The following is an 18,405-nucleotide window of genomic DNA, read 5'->3' on the forward strand; positions in this document are numbered from 1 at the left end:
GAAAAATATACATTTCAGTTGACAACTGGTTTATCTCTAAGTTAGACAATATTATTTGTTGCTCCTTTCTCCTTCACTGAACAATGTATTATACAGTACAATCACGATAATCCCAACCAACTGATACAAGGGCCTGTTTGGATTACTGGAGAAATTCTATATAGAAATTGAATTACTCAAGGAATTCCTCATATAAATCACATTACTGAAGGAATTACTGGAGGAATTCCTCTCATAGATTGGATTACTGGGGTAATTCCACATACAAATTGGATTACTGGAGGAATTCCTCTTATAAATTGGATTACTGGAGGAATTCCTCTTATAAATTGGATTACTGGTGGAATTCCTTGCATAAATTAGATTACTGTAGGAATTCCTCGTATAAATTAGATTACTGGAGGAATTCAACTTATAAATTGGATTACTGGAGAAATTCTTTATAAAGATTGCATTACTGGAGTAATTCTATGTAGAAATCGGATTACTAGTGGATATACTTAATTTAAAAAAAAAACAGTTTGAATTATCTAAGTTGTACTGTAAGTTCTTTCCTCGAAGACTTTCTTATACAGACATGAAAGTTATTTATTAAATTGTGTAATGAAATGAAGACTGGTATGACCAAGTCAAAAGGACCTAGATAACTCTTGTTCTGTCACATTGTGATGAAATAGAAATAAATTTCCATACTTTTAAATGCCACCCTAACAAATTAACACATCTAAAAATATGTATAATATTGTATGTATTGGGGAATTACAATTGTTGCAAAGTATTTCAAAATGCACTACAATAATACTTATTGTAAGAATATGTGATGTATTTATAATTTCTAATTACATATGTAATTGGTTTACATCATTCATACGGGACTAAATAATAATATTTTTGGGTTTAAACAGATCTTAAAAAAATTACGTGTTTAAGACAAGTCAATTTTAAAGTAGCACAAAGGGCTGAAACACTTCTCTCATCCAATCATTAAATGTATTTTTATATTAATTTAATTTTCACAACACATCAAACTGATATTTCAATATTGGAGATAAAGAGAAACTTCTACTTAAAAGTTTTACATAAGATGGAGTTTTATAGACAAATGTATGGATTAAACTAAAATTGGATAGAGCATAATATTTGAATAGGAAGAATTCCATCCAAAAAGCATTCCAATGTCATAATTTGTTACCAAAACTTAACTTGCTAACAAATGACGATACAGGAGACCTCTTTAAAGATTTTCTTTTCTTTGATAAATGAGGAGCAGGATGCAATAACAACTTGCAATGAAAATCGTGGTTTTGAGTAAATCGCGGTCAAAGTTTTTTAAAATGCGTAATATTCACTTGTTCAAACTTTTTGCGTATATCTCCGCTTGTGTAAAACCTACCAAAAAGTAGATGGGAGCAAAACCAACTTTAAGTTGTTATTGCATCTAGCTCCTCAAATATTAATATAAACATTTTTTCTAATTTCACCAAATTGATATTAATATCTAGTATGTGACTACTCTGACACGCTGAGAAGACTTGCGTAATAGCAGTGGGCCATGGCTCATTTTACTAAGAGCGCGAGTTACGCTACTAGCTCAATATGATTGTATGACTCAATTGAACGACGCGACATCTCAATTGAATGTGAGCCATGAGCTCAGATCGTATGAGCAATGAGCATACTGTGCTCATCCGATACGGCTCCGAGCTCCCCAGCGTAAGCGTATGAATGATCATACGACTCCTAGTACCGGTACGCTGACTTGAACCATGAGAAACATAAGATGCTAGGTAGTTAGTAGGTGTAAGTACATATATACAAGTCCAGATGACTGAGCGTCAGACGCCAATCATATCTCTGAGTAATGTAATAACGATTAATACTTGGATAATTTTAATGGAGCTATTTTTCTAAAATATCTTCTGTAACCGTACTGTACCGTTCATTAATTGAGCCATGGTACGGTTAAAAGAGCTAGCTCAATTGTGCGGCTCTTTCAAAGAACGACTCATCACTATTGCGTTAGCTCATTTGGAAAAGTTATACATATTTTACTGGTTATTAATTTCTGTTATAAATCTGCCTACACAAATAAATGGCTCCACCCGTATTTTATCTGAGGATAAAATTGAAGTGATAATTTCGGGTATTGCACAATATATACAATAAGTTGTGTGGGAGCATGAAAAGTGAATCTAGTAGGCACAAAGTACGATAAAAACTATTTCTTATCACACTTCCTGCACGACTTCCGTTACTCAAAATAGAGATAACACACCCAATAATTTTATAGTTCTAATTGCTGGTGGCACCAATTACTAGAATAAAAGTTAACAGCATTTCCCAGAGGTCTAAAATGATGGAGCCCGGTAAAGACAATGTAATGATTTTTGAAAAAAACAAACATGATCGATATTTCTAAAATTGATATTGTTAGAAAGTGGTCAAATCTTAGATCAGTTCAGATTTTAAATGTCTTAGCTGACCTCTGGTTTAGCCTCCTACTATGATAGTATATAGTTATGTATAACTGTTCAGAAGAAAACACCGCACATATTTGGTATACAGATGCATAATAAACACAAATAAAATTGTTAGTTTTTACGTGGCTGTATAAACACGCTCATGATAGCATTGTGCACGTCCCTCTTAACCTAACCTAACCCTACAGATAGAGTGTATGTGGGAATCAGCCAAACAGGGTAATAAAAATTGGAAGAGGAACGCTGTTAGGTTAGATCAAATACATAGAGTCTTCTACTATGATCTATGATTGCATTTTTCGCATAACTGGCCTGCTCATTTGGAATAAACTTCCCTTAGCTTTTACCAATATCCAGAATTTACCTGAATTTAAACGGGTTTTTAATACGAAATTATTTAAAAATCCTACTGTTCATAAATCTTAACTTATTTTCAATTTATTATAATCAGCCATATTCTCAAACCTCAGCTAATTGATTGCTTTCTTCCTTGTTGTAATTTTTACGTAGGTACATATCGTGGACGGCAATCCAGCACCACGTAAGTCATCCTGCAATGCCATTCCACGGCAGTAGTAAACCTACATCGGTTGAATTAATATATGTTTCTCTCTAAACAAATATCTTTTCTTCTATCAAGTCTTTTCTAAAATAGCCTTCCCTCCATTCAATATCTCATCTCTTCTATGTCTGAATTCGACTCCAATCTTCCATATAATTTTGAAATTTGCCCATTTAAACAATATAGATATATAAATTCACTTTACCTCTCTCCATAATTTGAAATAATGGCCTAGAAAACCTTGAAGGGTGAAAGCCAGAAGCAATTGGAAAAAAATATAGGATTTTTACAATATAAGTGAGAGTCTTACAATGAAAATAGAATCACCGCGCATCTCAAATGCTTTCCGTTTAGGTAAAATCATCGCCAGTTTTTTGTCACTCCTGAAAAGTGGCCAAATATGATTAACGTTGTGATGGATTGCCGTCGACGAAATTATAATGTCTACTCAGAACGTTTGCCGACCATAAACTGATTCCTGTTTTAGAATAAATAATATATTTTAATGTAGTTATTTTGTCATGTGCTGTAATAACACTGTTTCTTTGTATATAAATTTTTTATCAATATTTAACAAGCACTGTAGGAGTAATTTTAAGAACATGATCACAGAATGGGGTTACTAAATCATTATTTTGAAGTGTATTGTAGCAAAGCACACTTGCAGTGAAATGACACAAAGCTGCGCCATACAAATGTTATGTTATCATTACATATTAGGTCAAGAGGGACATATACAATGCAATTGTGAGCATGTCAATACAGTTTTATTTTGTATCTGTATTATGTAACAGTCAAACCCAAAACTCTTAGATTAATAATGGCCAAATTACAGTAAATGAATTGCACTTAGTCTAATACATTCAATTTTTTATTTCTCCATCTTTCTTGTGTATTACCTACATATCAGCGTTATTTACCAAAACACTTTATCACATTATTTAATTTATATTCCAATTATTGTTTTTCACTATAACATTCATTTTCACTGAACGTTTTCTAGAAGAAAAAAACAAAACATGTCAAATAAGGGTACATAATAATATTAGGTATACATCATCTTTCAGCGTGCGATACAACGATACTGAAACATATTTGCCAAAACAAATGTTTTTATGCTATTCTATCATGAATGATGACTTTATTCCATTAAAGAGGTGTTTAATTTGAATAAAAAGAAAGAAATTTTTGGGTTGTGAAAATAAACTGATATTAGAAATTCAAACTACTCCTATTATTAAAAGCGGAAAATATTGCTTTTGAAAGAATGAAGGATTTAGACTTAGATAGCAGAGGGTTGAACCCACAACACTTGGGTGGGAATCTGACGCTTTGGACCACGCAGTCACAAACAGAAATTAAATTTTAATTACCCATAAAACAAGGAATTAATTAAAATTCTTTTGGTAGAATTTGGATTATTCATATCATATATGAGGTATTGCAAGCCGAATGACAAATTCATATTCATTATTAAAATTAACAATAATATTATTTATCAATTCTATTTTCATAAATTTAATAAAATATGTGATGTTTCGATACAAATAAGATTTTTACTACCCGGGGCATGTCACCAACATAAGAATAGCAAAATACTGCATTTAAGAAGTGAAATCTATGAATATTTAACGCATCCAAATATGATAAATGCGCATTCAAATCATTGTGAAGAACTGCATTTTACAAGTGACTTATATATGTTTAGATTACATAAATACAATAATATATGCACTAGAAAAATACCATAAGGCTAAATATTCAATTATCATAATGAAAAGGAACATGAAACAATATATGATAAAATATAAGTGTAGTGAGTTTTCTGTTTGTGTGTAACGACCAACACAACGAAACATATATTGCCCATATTGAAATTGTCCAATTCTCCATTGCCTGAACGAGACAAATATTCCCGGATTACGAATAACCTGACAATATTTTAAGAACTTCTACTACTATCTAATAAGCGGAGGAATTTAACAGTGGCGGCTAGTAACACAATAGATGGGTGGGGCGCTAAAAATATAATTTAATACATTTTTTTTTAAATTAAACGAAAAAAAAATTAATTCCCCACATGCCTAATTAATTCTGTCATAATCGTATCTAAAAAATCTAAAAACGATACATGAGCGTTTTCATTAGGTGACTGTGCAAGAAATTTTGGAAATTCAATAGACAATTTTAGACAACTAATTGCTCCCTCACAATGACACGAGTATTGTTTATGTTATTATGCTCGATAAGGCGATAAGGAAGAACGCAGTAAGGAACATTGGCTGAAAAGGAATATATGTTAAATTGAATACACAGTGCATTCCGAACAAACCAATCCCTCCGATGTGGTAGTAAAATTTCGAGCACTGTCCGTGAAATCGTAATACTTTAAACCGGAATCGAGTTTTGCATTGTGATGAGGCATGTTGGAAATTGTAGGTTATTTGCCGCTCGGATAATTTTTAGAATGGTCGAAACTCAGGGAGTGCATAGCTCCTCTGCTCTTTAAGGCCAGCCACCATTGGGTGGAAACCCGATGCATTTGTCAACTCAGCTTACTAAATGGTCATTGAACCCATAACCTAATGACTCAAAACCAAATAATGTAAAGACCACTATATTATGTAGGTTGTCTGTGCTTTTGAAGTAGGTGAATTTTGATTTGATATAGCCTAAACATGGACAATTCTTCATCTATTTGTATGTATTAATTTTGATAGAATTATTTCAATAAACTGGAGAAAATACAGTTTCGATGTGTTGGTTATATTATATTTATGAATAATAATCATTTATTAATCTAAGGTAGAGGAGAAATTTCCTCTCATCGACGTGATTCTAATTAAATTACTTTGGGGAAGTAGTACGGATGTGATAAAATATTTTACTTAACAAACTTTACTAAGTAAAGATTTAGAATATCAGTAACTAACCTCCTACAGGGTTAGAGTGTAATGTAACAAGTTTAGCAAAATGAGGGGAATTGTTGTTACGTTTATGCAAATGTCAGATTACAAAGTGTTACAAGCAGAAACAGTGTGCGTTGGACATGAGCGGATGAAATACAAGGATATATTGTGTTCTCTAGTTCAGGCCAGTAATGTAATAAATTCTGATAACAAATACATATCACAATTATGAAGTTTTGAGAGCTTGGGAAGTTCTTTTGTACAGCGAAAGAGTTTTGACTCCAGGCCCAGACGTTACAGGTTAATCATTCAGAATCCAAAACTTGCATTTACTATGATCTAAATAGCTAGGTATTTTTATTCGCTCCACATTAGTAGTGTCATAGTACTGCCATACTGTCTGAAGCCAGTGGGATTCTTGTACGGTGTTAACATAAAAAAAAAAAAACATTAAAACAAGTTGACATCCTAATTTTCAATTGTGTTTACCATAGAAATGTGTTTTCGGAGATTGGTGATTTGTCAGAACGGGTACGGCATTCTATAGAATAAATAATTGACAGATAGGAAATGTAATTTACGGTACAAGAGAAAGGTTTAGTAAATTCGTTGAAAAAAATAATAAACTAACATAAAGTTGAGCCGATTTCAATCTAATATTGGTAAAAATTCGACTGCCGAGAGGAAAACTAATTTTGAGATACTTGGCGAGATCTTGGGAGCAGTGCAACATGATGAAGGGTGCAGGGGGGAATATTTACACGAGGAGGGGAGAGTATTGTTGCGGTGTCAGAGACACCCGGTCAGTCTCACTTCATCGGGCGTCCTTGGCAGTCAACTTCTCTATCAGCTCCTGCAGCGGCGCCAGCTCCCGCCGGTCTATCAGGTTGAACTCCTGGAACAGGATGAAGGAGAAGTTAGGTATACAGAAATGAGGAAATATAGTAGGTACTGCGGCTGAGAGCGACGCTGTAATCTTTCCTTTTGTCTGATTTTCACTATATATTGGCTTTTATTATTTCAATTTTTCCTCATCTGTTCTGAGACGTGCATATTTTGGGATGTTCTGTATCGTACATTGTTTATGAGAAAGATAGAGAGGTTACAATGGAACTATCAGCGGTATGCCTTTAATGTTGTCAATAGCATGAGACATAATTATTTTAAAAGATTTACAAAACAATATTTTCATAAGTGCCTACTTAGTGGTGCGAAATACAGTAACTTTGTTTATCACCATTCAAATGAATAAAGTATTTAATTAATATCCATAATATTCAGGTATGTTGTTTATGTGTAGCATTGCCGAAAAGGCTGACGGATATAATGGCGCTCTCCCACCTATCTTGAGAATCTATGGTCAATTTACTAAAGGAAAGTTGAAGTGGACACAACTTTGAGTTTCTATTCCATAGAGAACCTGTTTTCACTGATCTATTTCATAGTTTCGATGAAATGGCTCATAGGTAGAATAGATCAGATGGGATCACGACTTAGCTAACTAAATAAAAGCAAAGTATCTTGGAAATATTTTGTGTACTTTCAACCACAAAAGGGTGTAAGTATATAAGTAGGTACCTGGACAAAGAAGATAAAATGCTTAAAGGAGGTGTTGAGGTGGGCCTCCTCCCCGAGCTGTACCACCTCGGAGAAGTGCTGGTGGTAGATGTGCGCGTACACGCGAAACAGGCGCTTCAGGATGGTCTTGGCGATGGACAGGAAGTTTTTGGGGAACGGCACGCCGATCTTGGAGGGGAACAAGGTCTCATCGTCCAGCTGGTCTTGCACCCACGTCATGAGGTAGTCTATGTACTTGGGCGCTGAGCATTTAATAGGCTTCTTCACCGTGTGGCCGTCTGCCCAGTGGTACTCGTATTTGGGCCCCGCAGACATTATGGCGCAACTATCCTCCGTGCAGAACTCCGTGATGGTCCCGTACAACATGTTGATCTGGTTGAAGAAGTCCACGGTGTTCACGGCCACCCACTCGTTGAGGTCCTCCCCGTCCGGTAACATGACGGCCAGCCGCAAGTTGCCGGAGCCCAGCGTGGCAGCCGCGTGCTTCATCAGGTCATACTGGTGCGTTCCCTCGGGGATGTTCTTCTTCGGCTTGAAGGTCTTGTTGGACCGACCGCCGCTATAAGGTTACATCCCAGTTAGTTACAGGCAGACAGTTTATCCGCTTCTAAAGTTCTACTTAATTTAACAACACAAGAGCTGTGGAAGGTTCACAAATACTTTTTTCACTGGTTAGTATTTCGCAACAATTGTATTTCTAGATATTAGGGAAAATATACTACGAGGAAAAGATCGACGTAGATTTGCGGCCAATTCGACTCTTGACATTTCCAATGTGTGAAAAGATAAACAAGTAACTGAAAGATAAATTAAATAACTAGTTAAAGTAGTTGTTTAGAATATATTTTTCTTATTGTTATCGGCAAAGTGCGATAAAGCCGATGAGTAATGCGAGAGTACATGACAAATAAATAACAAAATTAAAGCGAAAATTTTAACTCACAATAAGAAACTCATCGTAGACTTAATATGCACTTTTCGATGCGACAATATTTCTCGCCCTGTTGCGTGAGCCGGCTCATCAAAATGACTGTTTTATATCAATTTTTATGATAAGTTGTCAAAAGTTCGCACAGATGCTTGTCATCCATTTGTGATTTCTGTTCCCAAATTCCGAGCAATTTCCACAAATTTCATCTATGGCTATATCGCTCTATGGTTTCATGCATAGATATTAGATGTACCATGGTTCTATTTCATGGTTTTTGGTTATCGTTCATCCCGTTTTTTTCACAGGTTCCTCGATCAGCTGATGTGCGCATTTCCTGTCAAATAAGGGCCCTTAAAGTTGAAATGCTTATTTAAATACATCAGCGATTCTTTAAGTAATTTTTAAAATGCATTTAATTTATTAAATACATAATGAAACTTCAAATGTTCGCAAATTAACAAAAACGGCATCGTGTCTGTGTAGAGATTGCCATGTGCGATTATATATGTTATAGAGAAATTGATTTAATAGCAAATATATTGGAAGTTTGAGTGCAAAAAAAAATAATGGCGTTTATTTTTCCGAGATAATAAATTTTTGCAAGATAAATAATTATTTAGACCTTAAAAATTCTTGGAACCTACTCAAAATAATATTATTTCGCGTTGTTCAGGTCACACTCGCCTAAGACCATTTCCATACGTATTTTGAGATTTCTGTGTATCTTGCAGCGTCATTTTTGCTGAAAGGTCGACGTTTTTATTTCAATTTCATCCCCTGTGCTAAGAATACAAGCTTCAAAATGCAGGGACTTAACATTAATAGCTTAAAGAAGAACCCCTCTGTAAGTATTTCAACATTATTTTCATTTACATTCACTACTATTTACATTTAGGTTTACTGACAGTTCTGCGTATGGCCGATCTTACATAATTATACGACATCGCGCACTACTGACGATTTTTTAGATCAATATTTTGGTCACCTATACGTTTTTATGTTAACAAATGTATAAAATCAACCGACACGCTTTACCCGTCGATATAGAACGATAACTGAAGGATATCTGTGATAAATTTCGCACTGCATTTTATCAAAATAATGGATCGAACCTGATATTACTTTATCTTGTCATTCGTTATCTGATTTAGATATTGAACCAATTACGAATCCAATAAAAAAATATAAAACTTCACTTTTATCTAATTGATTGATTTCTTTTTTTGACTATATTTTCTTACACTGGCCTTGAAAACCAGATAATGGCAAAGTTGCAAAAATTTTTTGGTCAGCCAAATTACGTCTGAATCAGAAAATAGCAGAATGGCAGGTTATAGTTCAATATCCACAACCGTAAATATTTACCTAACCGCTGCACTTTTAATAGGCACAGATTAATGAAATTTCACTTTGTTTCAACTTAATTACCATACGAAACAACTATTGACATCGGGAGAGATGGTAAAATATGCTTAAATCCATTTTTATTCAAAGTTTCCCTTATAAAACGTTCTTTGTCGCCATTTTGATTTTTTTTTTTTAGTAAGGATTTATCCATCTAAATAAACACAGATTACTTAATTAAGTAGTAGTGGGTTTTGTAGTAATTGTTGAAACCAAGTGTAACTTCCATCACCTTTGCACAAAAGTGCACCGGTTATTTAAATAATTACCCCAGTAACTTATCCCTAGAACTTTTATATTTATTTTATGCAATCATTCCTGACTTTGTTAACCCCTGATTTTCAGTCCGATTTCTCTAATATCTTAGATTTTGCCAACTTAGTACAGTTCTAATGCTGTCCACCTTCAACTTTAAGCAATTTAGAACATTTGAAGTATAGGCGGTTGATAGACCGATGTTTAGAACACTCAGCTAGCACTCTTGCAGGTTAAGTTTTACAGCATGTGTAGCAGACTTTCAAGACAAGTTACGTTGCTGGAAACCAATTGCAAATAGGCCCAAATGTTTTTTTTAAGTAGAAAAACCCCCATTCTGTCTACTCATATATAACATGTCAAAACCAAATTATTACTATCAAGGTAAAATAACATTTTTGACGAGCTTAACCAGTTGTAGCTGTAACCATTGTGTATCTTTGTCTGTTGTAAAAACTATTTTTTTGTTGTTGTAGTTTTGGACAATTTCATATCTGTGTATTTGTATGTAATTTACTGCTTCATGAAATGGGCTGTAAACATTAATAATGTTAACAATTATTTTTATAAGCAATAATTATTAGCCTGAAACACTCATCCACATTGAAAAATCTCCTGATATGTAATAAGCTGTAATTTTTGAATGAAATACTAGTATATATTGAATTATTTCGCGGATAAGAGATAAGCCGCCATAGCCCAGTGGTCAGAGCTGTCGACCGGAAATCGAAAGGACACGGGTTCAAGTCCCGTTGGCGTCATGTATCTTTTATCAGGAGATTTTTCAATGTGGATGAGTGTTTCAGACTAATAATTATTGCTTATAAAAATATGATACCCTTTGTGCTATGCATAAAAAATCTTGTCTTAAACATTAGTTTACCAAAAAAATAATAATTAGTAATGTTTGTAAATGCCTACGGGCTGTTGTGGGTAGGATTTATAAAACTAAATATTTCATCCCTATTTAAGTACCTTCAAATTAAACTACTTATCTCTGGCTGAATCCACTATCCGAAATGAAATTACTTGTAAAATTTATATAAGTTACATAAAAATAAAAAAAAAACTCCATTATAAAATAGTTAATCCATGAATATTCCAATGCACAGAGATGTAACATTAAGAGGAATATGAAAGCCAAAAGTATTTTTGTTCTTACCCCTTCCATAATAATAATCACGCACTCAGATTGATTGTCTTGTCTGCGCGAGGCAAGGAATTTTAAATAATAGAGTTTCCGTGCACTACGAACCTGCAATAGGTAGGAAGCGCCCGGAAGGATGTTCTTACGTTGATGCTTCCGCACGCTTGCTAAAACCCTTTTCAACTGGTGGACGCATACTACCGGAGTTTTTTTGACAACAGCAGTCCTGAAAGCGCTGGATTTCAACAGCCAATAATTCTCCAACTTTAGGGATATTACTGATCAATATAAGTACAGTTTTTTTTAAAAGCTGTATTTTAATCTTTTTTGTACACTTTTATGCATTTATAATCATTAAAATAACAAGAGCATTATTAACACGTAATATGTATAAGTCAATGTTTAGTCATGTTTTATTTGTAAAAAATGTATGTATTTTACTATTTTTTTTTTTCATTTTCGCACAAATCATTACAAAACAAACAAAACCTTCTCCCGTTCTACGGGTTTATATGCAGTTTCCTTTTGATAAAATATTCTTCCACACAATAGACAAGAAGTTGAAGAGCTGGTTCAAAATCTTTAAAAACATATACACATAGGAAGTTGGAATCCTTACAAAGAGATTGTTATAAAATTATCAGACAGCAATGCATATCTCGCCATTCAAATAAGACCGGCGTAAGAGGTAAAACTACCCTTCCCGCCGGAAGTATTAATAATAATACTTTTTTAAAAAAGGAAAACATTCCCGAATTACAAATAACCTGACAATATTTGAAAATCTCCTACTACCATCACAGTAAGCGGAAAATGTTGCATGTGTCACGATGAAGGACTTACCCAGGTGATAAATTGAACTCAAGACGCCGGGGTGGGACCCACCTGCAATGCCAATTAAGCCATTGACCGGTCATACCTATGTTAGATATATTTTATTATAACTATTATATTATATTTTCATTGTATTTTTTTATAAAATTATGTGCTGTAGAAGACCTTACATAATCTTAATATATAAAAATCACATGTTACTGTTTTCGTACACGCTAATCTCCGAAACCGCCCAACCGATTTCAATGAAAGTGTATGGTTGGTTTCAGCTTGAAATATAGGATAGTTTTAGACCCCATATGTGGCTCTGTTGTCGAGATCAAAAATATTTTATCAACAACAATTTTATTTTTCAGATTTCTCATCCAAAAATACATACAAACCCAAAATTTAACTTCCTTCCACAAAGGCGGTCTGTGGCAGAACAACATCTGCCTCGGCCCACTAGAATCATTATAAAAACCATTTTACAAATGCAATTTAAAAAAACATTTTTTTTAACAAATAACAGTATTAAAAAATTATCGAGGAATTATAGAGCTATAAAAACTAACTATTAGTCATTATAAATACAAATCAAAAGCATTTTTTCCATGGAGGCATAAATCATTAATTCAGGTAAATAAGGAATAAAACCATCGATTAACAAGTAGTATTTTGAGATTTAAAAAATCAAACTGTAAAAAACAAAATAATTATTTTTTGCTATACATCTGTTTTTATTAGAAAATATGTTTTAAAAAATGGTTTTACTTAGGATTTAACCTTCCTCCCCTTTTTTTCAAATTTCGTATTCGACAAATGCAATTAAAAATATTAAAATTCTTACCGCAAACAGAGATTTTTAAGTTTTTAAAGTCAAGTAATTACTGCTTACACAAAACAAAAAAAAAAAACATTTTTGGCGATGCCATACATCGTAATGCAAAATCATGTGTTTTTGGTTTGAAAATTTGGTCGCCTAGAAATGTTTGAGATGCTTTAATTAAATACTGCAAGTAGAATACATCTTGTACTTTGAAATTTTATTTTTTATTTTTTTTATCTATTGTCAATTTTTTTGATACATACAGGTACATATATAATTATACAAAATATAAGGAGTAACAAAAAAATCCCACAAAGGCGAAGCCTGTGCGTGGGCATTATAAGGTGAAAATCAAAACAGTGGTGGTTATATTATCTATGGTTTAAATGAAAAAAGAGATATGAATAAAGAAAAAAAAATCATATAGTACATTTGGTTATTTTAATAAAAAAACAGTTTAAAAGAAGTTAAACTTTTTTAATTTTTTTTTTAAAAATTTAGATGGTAACATATTATCATATATAGGTATCATATTCGTATGACTCATAGAAAAAATTCTCTCACTTCCAGATACTTTTTTACCCAGCTTTTGACATTTATTTTATACAAGTTTAGGTTTTGGCACATCTTGATGGAACTCGGCAAGGAATTAAACAATTTTGGGCCAATATAGTTAATGTGTCTTTGGGCTAGCCTAGTTTTGCAGTGAGGCACTGTGTACATACATATAAATAATCCAGTATTTTTTATATAAGTCTTTTTCTAGGGCCCAGAAAAAAATAATGTATAAGGCCTATGAAAACTGCTAAGTTCAAAATTTCCTACTTACGAACCCATTTTCGGTTATGATTTTATTGTATAATGTGGCAAATTAAGTTATTTATAAAATGATTGGAAAAAAAAAATTATGCCTGAACATCCACAAAATAAAATAAAAGGCTCTTTTTGGCCATGTTTTTTGCTTGCATAAATCAAAACAGGCGGATGGTGTTAAGCTGGAATTTAAACCTTATCGCCATCTACGTAAGTGCTGTTATTGATAGCGGCTCAATTTAAAATATTACACGACGTAGTGCATCGCCTTAATTAGACAAAGGTACTATAAAAGTTATTGTCACTTCACTTTATTTTGTTTAATATAAAAATACTATGATAAAAAAATTTGCAAAACTAAATATTTTTGTATTTTTCAAATGCTAAATGTTGTTTCATAGAATTATTTTTAATTTTTCGGGAGTCTTTTTGGTAAATTTGAGAATGCGAACTGAAGGCGCTGTATTCTCTCTTTCAAACACTGTTAAAATCATATTTCTCACCAAAAGTTATGCCATCTCAATACAAAATGAGATTGCATAACTTTTATGAGACCGTATCAGGCTGAGATATATATCTCTCAAAAAGACTTTACGGCTGATTGTTGTCTGTGAAAAATATCTCCCTAAATCGCCCAAGGAGGTTAAATGATAATCATAATTTTTATTTATTTTTTAATTATTGTTTTCATGTTTATTTATAAATACATGGTTTCTTATAAATTGAATAATAATATTATATATTATGTATACATAAAAGAAAAACTTAAAAAATAACAAATAAGTTTTATATGTATTAATTAAATGGAATGATATCTTTCTGAAATGCCGGCATATTAAAGTTCTGACAAACTTTTCAATAGTACCACTATTCACTATCATTTGTTTATTGGCATTCTAGTTAGTATCTTATTATTAAATTTCATTCTCAATTCAGTGAATGAATGTACCTGTGATTTTTCACATTTTCATGCTAATTGATCACAACGATAATATAACTGTGTTGTGATTGTTTTCAGCTCCTCCCGCTGTACTTCTTTACAGCTCTGGGACTCGGGGGTGCCATTTTCTACACTGCCCGCCTCGCCTTGCGCTCCACCGAGGTCACCTTCAACAAGAAGACCAACCCCGAGCCGTGGAACGACTACAAGGACAAGCAGTACACCGTACGTAGCCTAACCTAATCTCACCTAATGTTCGTTCCTAACCTATGGTTCGGCCAAAAACAAAAGATCATTCTATAGCTTAGTCTGGAAAGAAGCATCCCTTACTGTGGGATGGGGCGGTGCGTATCACGTGGTGCAAGTGTGATGGCATTACGTTCTTGTCAGTGGCGATTTATAATATAATACCAAATAAACTCAGGAATCGCCGGTTATAGTATGTGGGGTATATATATGCTGATACACCTGTATACAAGATGGGTTATCATCATAGACATTCAAATTGATGGACCAGATAATCAGGGAAAGGGAAACAAACAAAGTTGCGCAGAGCGCAAGGCGGTGCGGCCGTCTCCGTATCTGTGATTTGTCAATAAATGAATCTGACAGTATACAGGCAACTCGCGTTGCAATATCACTATTCAGTCCTTGAAAATAAAATCTGCATACGAATTACTAGTCCTTTTTACAATGGTGTGCAAATTTCTGGCTGTGTAAAAAAACTTACTATAAATTCCGAATCGGATAAACAAAAGTTCGGGCTTGTTTCCAAAAATTAATATTTTGTTGTACTACTATTTAGTTGACACTTTCACAAGTGTTTTATAATTTACCCACCTCGCTCATTTTTAGTATCGATACGCCAGGCGGTTCATTTAAAAATTAACATTTAGATCCTGCGCAAAAATGTCGCACAGTGGACTGGGTTGCAAACTTTCGTTTTACTTTATTTTTCTGCTCAGGGACTGGTTTCAATGTGAGCTCTTTGACAGTGAATGTATGACTGATGTCGTAGTTTATTCAAAGCATTTTTGAACCCTTCTGGTGCCAAAAATATGGTCACGAGGTTTGCCTCCAGCTCATCGAAATCATACGCTATTTCATGTTAGGGCAAGTCTATCGATTTGAAAGTCTATGGTTATCATACACTAACAATGTAGCAGGTCATTTAAATATGAAATATACTGTTACACTTCCTATGATCTGGAATAGAAAACTATAATTAATTTTTGTAAATATGTATTTTGGTTTTATCATTTAACACAATCTTTTCGTTACATGACAAAAATAGGATAAAACTTTAGTCAGAGATCATAAAACCATTTCTCATATAGCAGATTGTTAAAGGTGTCTTACTAAATGACTGACTGGCTATTAGATAAGATTGTATGACAAATAATATTGTGTGTACTCCCTGTTATGTCTAATGTTGTCAATGACTTCCCACCGACAACATCTTGACTTTCCACTGTAAACATCTTTGTCAATGACCTCCTATTGACAAAATCCTTTCCAAAATAATGTGACAAACAAGTTACATACTTTCCAAACATTCTATTTTTCTGTCTTATTTTTATCAAAAGAAATAAAATATTGTTTTTAATGAATTAACACAGTATCTGGTTGTTGCTTTTGATGGAAACTTCAAAGGATTGTAGATTTGGATGATAAAAAAGTGAGCTATAAATAGTTGTGCTTAACATTCTCTAAAATTTCATTTCACTGGTGTTCCGTTCACTGCCAAAAACATAACTTAAGGTATCTACAGACAGGGCCAGATATAAGATACTAAATCCATCTCGTCCAAAGGCTCGGCCATCCTCTCATCCATTTCATTAAAGCAAGCCTATTCTAAGCCATCTGGGTATAGCTCCTACTCTTGTGTGAAATTGATCCATTAATTTTTTCCGTGTACTGATTTACTTTGTACTGACCAATGTTCCTTGTACTGACTGATGTTCCCTGTACTGACCAATGTTCCTTGCACTGACAAATGTTCCTTGTACTGACCATTGTCCTTGTACTGACCAATGTTCCTTGTACTGACTGATGTTCCCTGTACTGACTAATATTCCTTGTACTGACCAATGTTCCTTGTACTGACCAATGTTCCTTGTACTGACCAATGTTTCTTGAATGGGCCAATGTTCCTTGTACTGACTGATGTTCCCTGTACTGACCAATGTTTCTTGTACTGACTGAGGTTCCCTCTACAGTCCAATGTTCCTTGTAATGTCCAATGTTCCTTGTAATGTCCAATGTTCCTTGTAATGTCCAATGTTCCTTGTACTGTCCAATGTTCCCTGTACTGACTGACCTGTATTGTTGCAGTTCTACGCCCCGACCATCGACTACTCGAAGCTGAAGGACGAAAGTGAGAGGCCCGACTTCTAAGCAGTTTTGATCTGATCAGTTATAATAAAAGTTTATGTAACTAGTGTACTCATGTAAATTATTTACGATTAATTTTACCTAGCTGGGGAATGGTACCCTAGATATTATTTTTGTTTTGCCTAGCTGTGAAATGTATAAAAAAACTTAAATAAATGTGTTATTAATTATTATGGGTTTTATATGAATGAAGATACTGAAATAGTCTCATTAAAGGTATCACAACCAGAGTTGACACAAACACAGTATTTACACAGATGCATTGTTTGCATACATCATACTTCAAACTTGTTATTCGACTTCAGAAAAGAAAAATCCAATGGTAATGAAAAATTATTATTTAAAAAATAATAACAAGAACACCCTGTAAAACATTTTGAATACAGTGAAACTTTGTTCTATCGTTTTTGAAGGGTTTTATTGAAATAAAGTATAAATGAGGGAAATCAATGGATATTTTTAAGCATGATTTTTTTCAAAAATTTTTCAAAAAGTTGAAAATAAAATGATCACAGCATGCACATACTGCTGTGTTTAATTGTCTAATGACAACTCATCTCAGAAGCGGCTTCCGGCGGCGATTGATTGAGTAAAATAGTACTTTAAACAATTAATGCGATAAAACAATGCATATGAAATTTATTTGGGAATGAAATAAACAACACATGCTGGAAAACGATTATTCAAGGAATTATCGATAAAGATTTCAATGTATTCAAATTGAATCGTTATGTTGTCTCTTTCTGGCTAATAGCAATAAGTTGGCTTGTAAGACAAAAGATTGTTTCTCTGAGATATTTGGCAAGGACGTCACTGTTTGAAGTATACACACACCAATACCCGCAATCCTGTTTGTGTTTGTGTCATATAAACTTTCCATTTGCTATGGAGTCATATTTTATGCAGCAAAATAAGATGTGTTTTCATAATAATATAATTATTTGGTATAATCTTTTCTTTGGCACTAGATCAACTAAACTTCTAAATTTACATTATCTAAGAGTATTTGTCTATTGGCAGTGTCTCCTTCCCTTGACATTGTTAGTCAGCATTTTAAATTAATGCAAAACTAAAATAAATAAAATATAATATATATAATCGAGTGATGCCCGTTTTCAAGTCTGGAAAAAATCATAAGTTGTTTTAAAAAATATATTATTTCATATGAAGAATTTCTGACAATTTTAGACTCACTAGATATGTTCATTCTGGTCTTTCTCAACTTTCTCAACTTCTTTCTCACCTTTGACCAAACCTGATGGTCTGTTGGCTAACACGGCTTGCGAGAAGGCCTGATTACTTGGATTCTTCAATATAATTAGCGTAGGGAGTGTGGCGAACCCATCGCTC

The 18,405-nt window shown here is 33.4% G+C and overlaps 2 protein-coding genes across 2 annotated transcripts; one reads left to right on the forward strand and one right to left on the reverse strand.

Annotated features, from left to right (window-relative positions):
• Window positions 1-1,020: 1,020 nt before the first annotated feature.
• mats (MOB kinase activator-like 1) lies at window positions 1,021-8,637 on the reverse strand. The gene is made up of 3 exons (XM_089639696.1): window positions 8,473-8,637; window positions 7,530-8,088; window positions 1,021-6,846 (listed from the first exon to the last, which is right to left on the reverse strand). Exons 1-3 carry the CDS (start codon window positions 8,484-8,486, stop codon window positions 6,766-6,768), a joined length of 654 nt encoding a protein of 217 aa, XP_089495822.1. The 5' UTR covers window positions 8,487-8,637; the 3' UTR covers window positions 1,021-6,765.
• A 508-nt stretch (window positions 8,638-9,145) lies between these two features.
• On the forward strand, window positions 9,146-17,225 carry ND-MLRQ (NADH dehydrogenase (ubiquinone) MLRQ subunit). The gene is made up of 3 exons (XM_089639355.1): window positions 9,146-9,304; window positions 14,740-14,886; window positions 16,996-17,225. Exons 1-3 carry the CDS (start codon window positions 9,263-9,265, stop codon window positions 17,056-17,058), a joined length of 252 nt encoding a protein of 83 aa, XP_089495481.1. The 5' UTR covers window positions 9,146-9,262; the 3' UTR covers window positions 17,059-17,225.
• Window positions 17,226-18,405: the final 1,180 nt, after the last annotated feature.

This window comes from Hesperophylax consimilis, chromosome 14, assembly GCF_061612785.1.
Source record: "Hesperophylax consimilis isolate HC1 chromosome 14, BYU_Hcon_1.0, whole genome shotgun sequence".
NCBI classification, from domain to species: domain Eukaryota; kingdom Metazoa; phylum Arthropoda; class Insecta; order Trichoptera; family Limnephilidae; genus Hesperophylax; species Hesperophylax consimilis.

Coding starts and splice junctions, on each gene's coding strand:
- mats (XM_089639696.1), bottom strand. Junction 6,847..7,529: donor ATTTTATCTTCTTTGTCCAG/GTACCTACTTAT, acceptor ATCCTGTTCCAG/GAGTTCAACCTGATAGACCG.
- ND-MLRQ (XM_089639355.1), top strand. CDS start 9,263: ATGCAGGGACTTAACATTAATAGCTTAAAGAAGAACCCCTCT. Junction 9,305..14,739: donor GCTTAAAGAAGAACCCCTCT/GTAAGTATTTCA, acceptor GATTGTTTTCAG/CTCCTCCCGCTGTACTTCTT. Junction 14,887..16,995: donor ACAAGGACAAGCAGTACACC/GTACGTAGCCTA, acceptor GTATTGTTGCAG/TTCTACGCCCCGACCATCGA.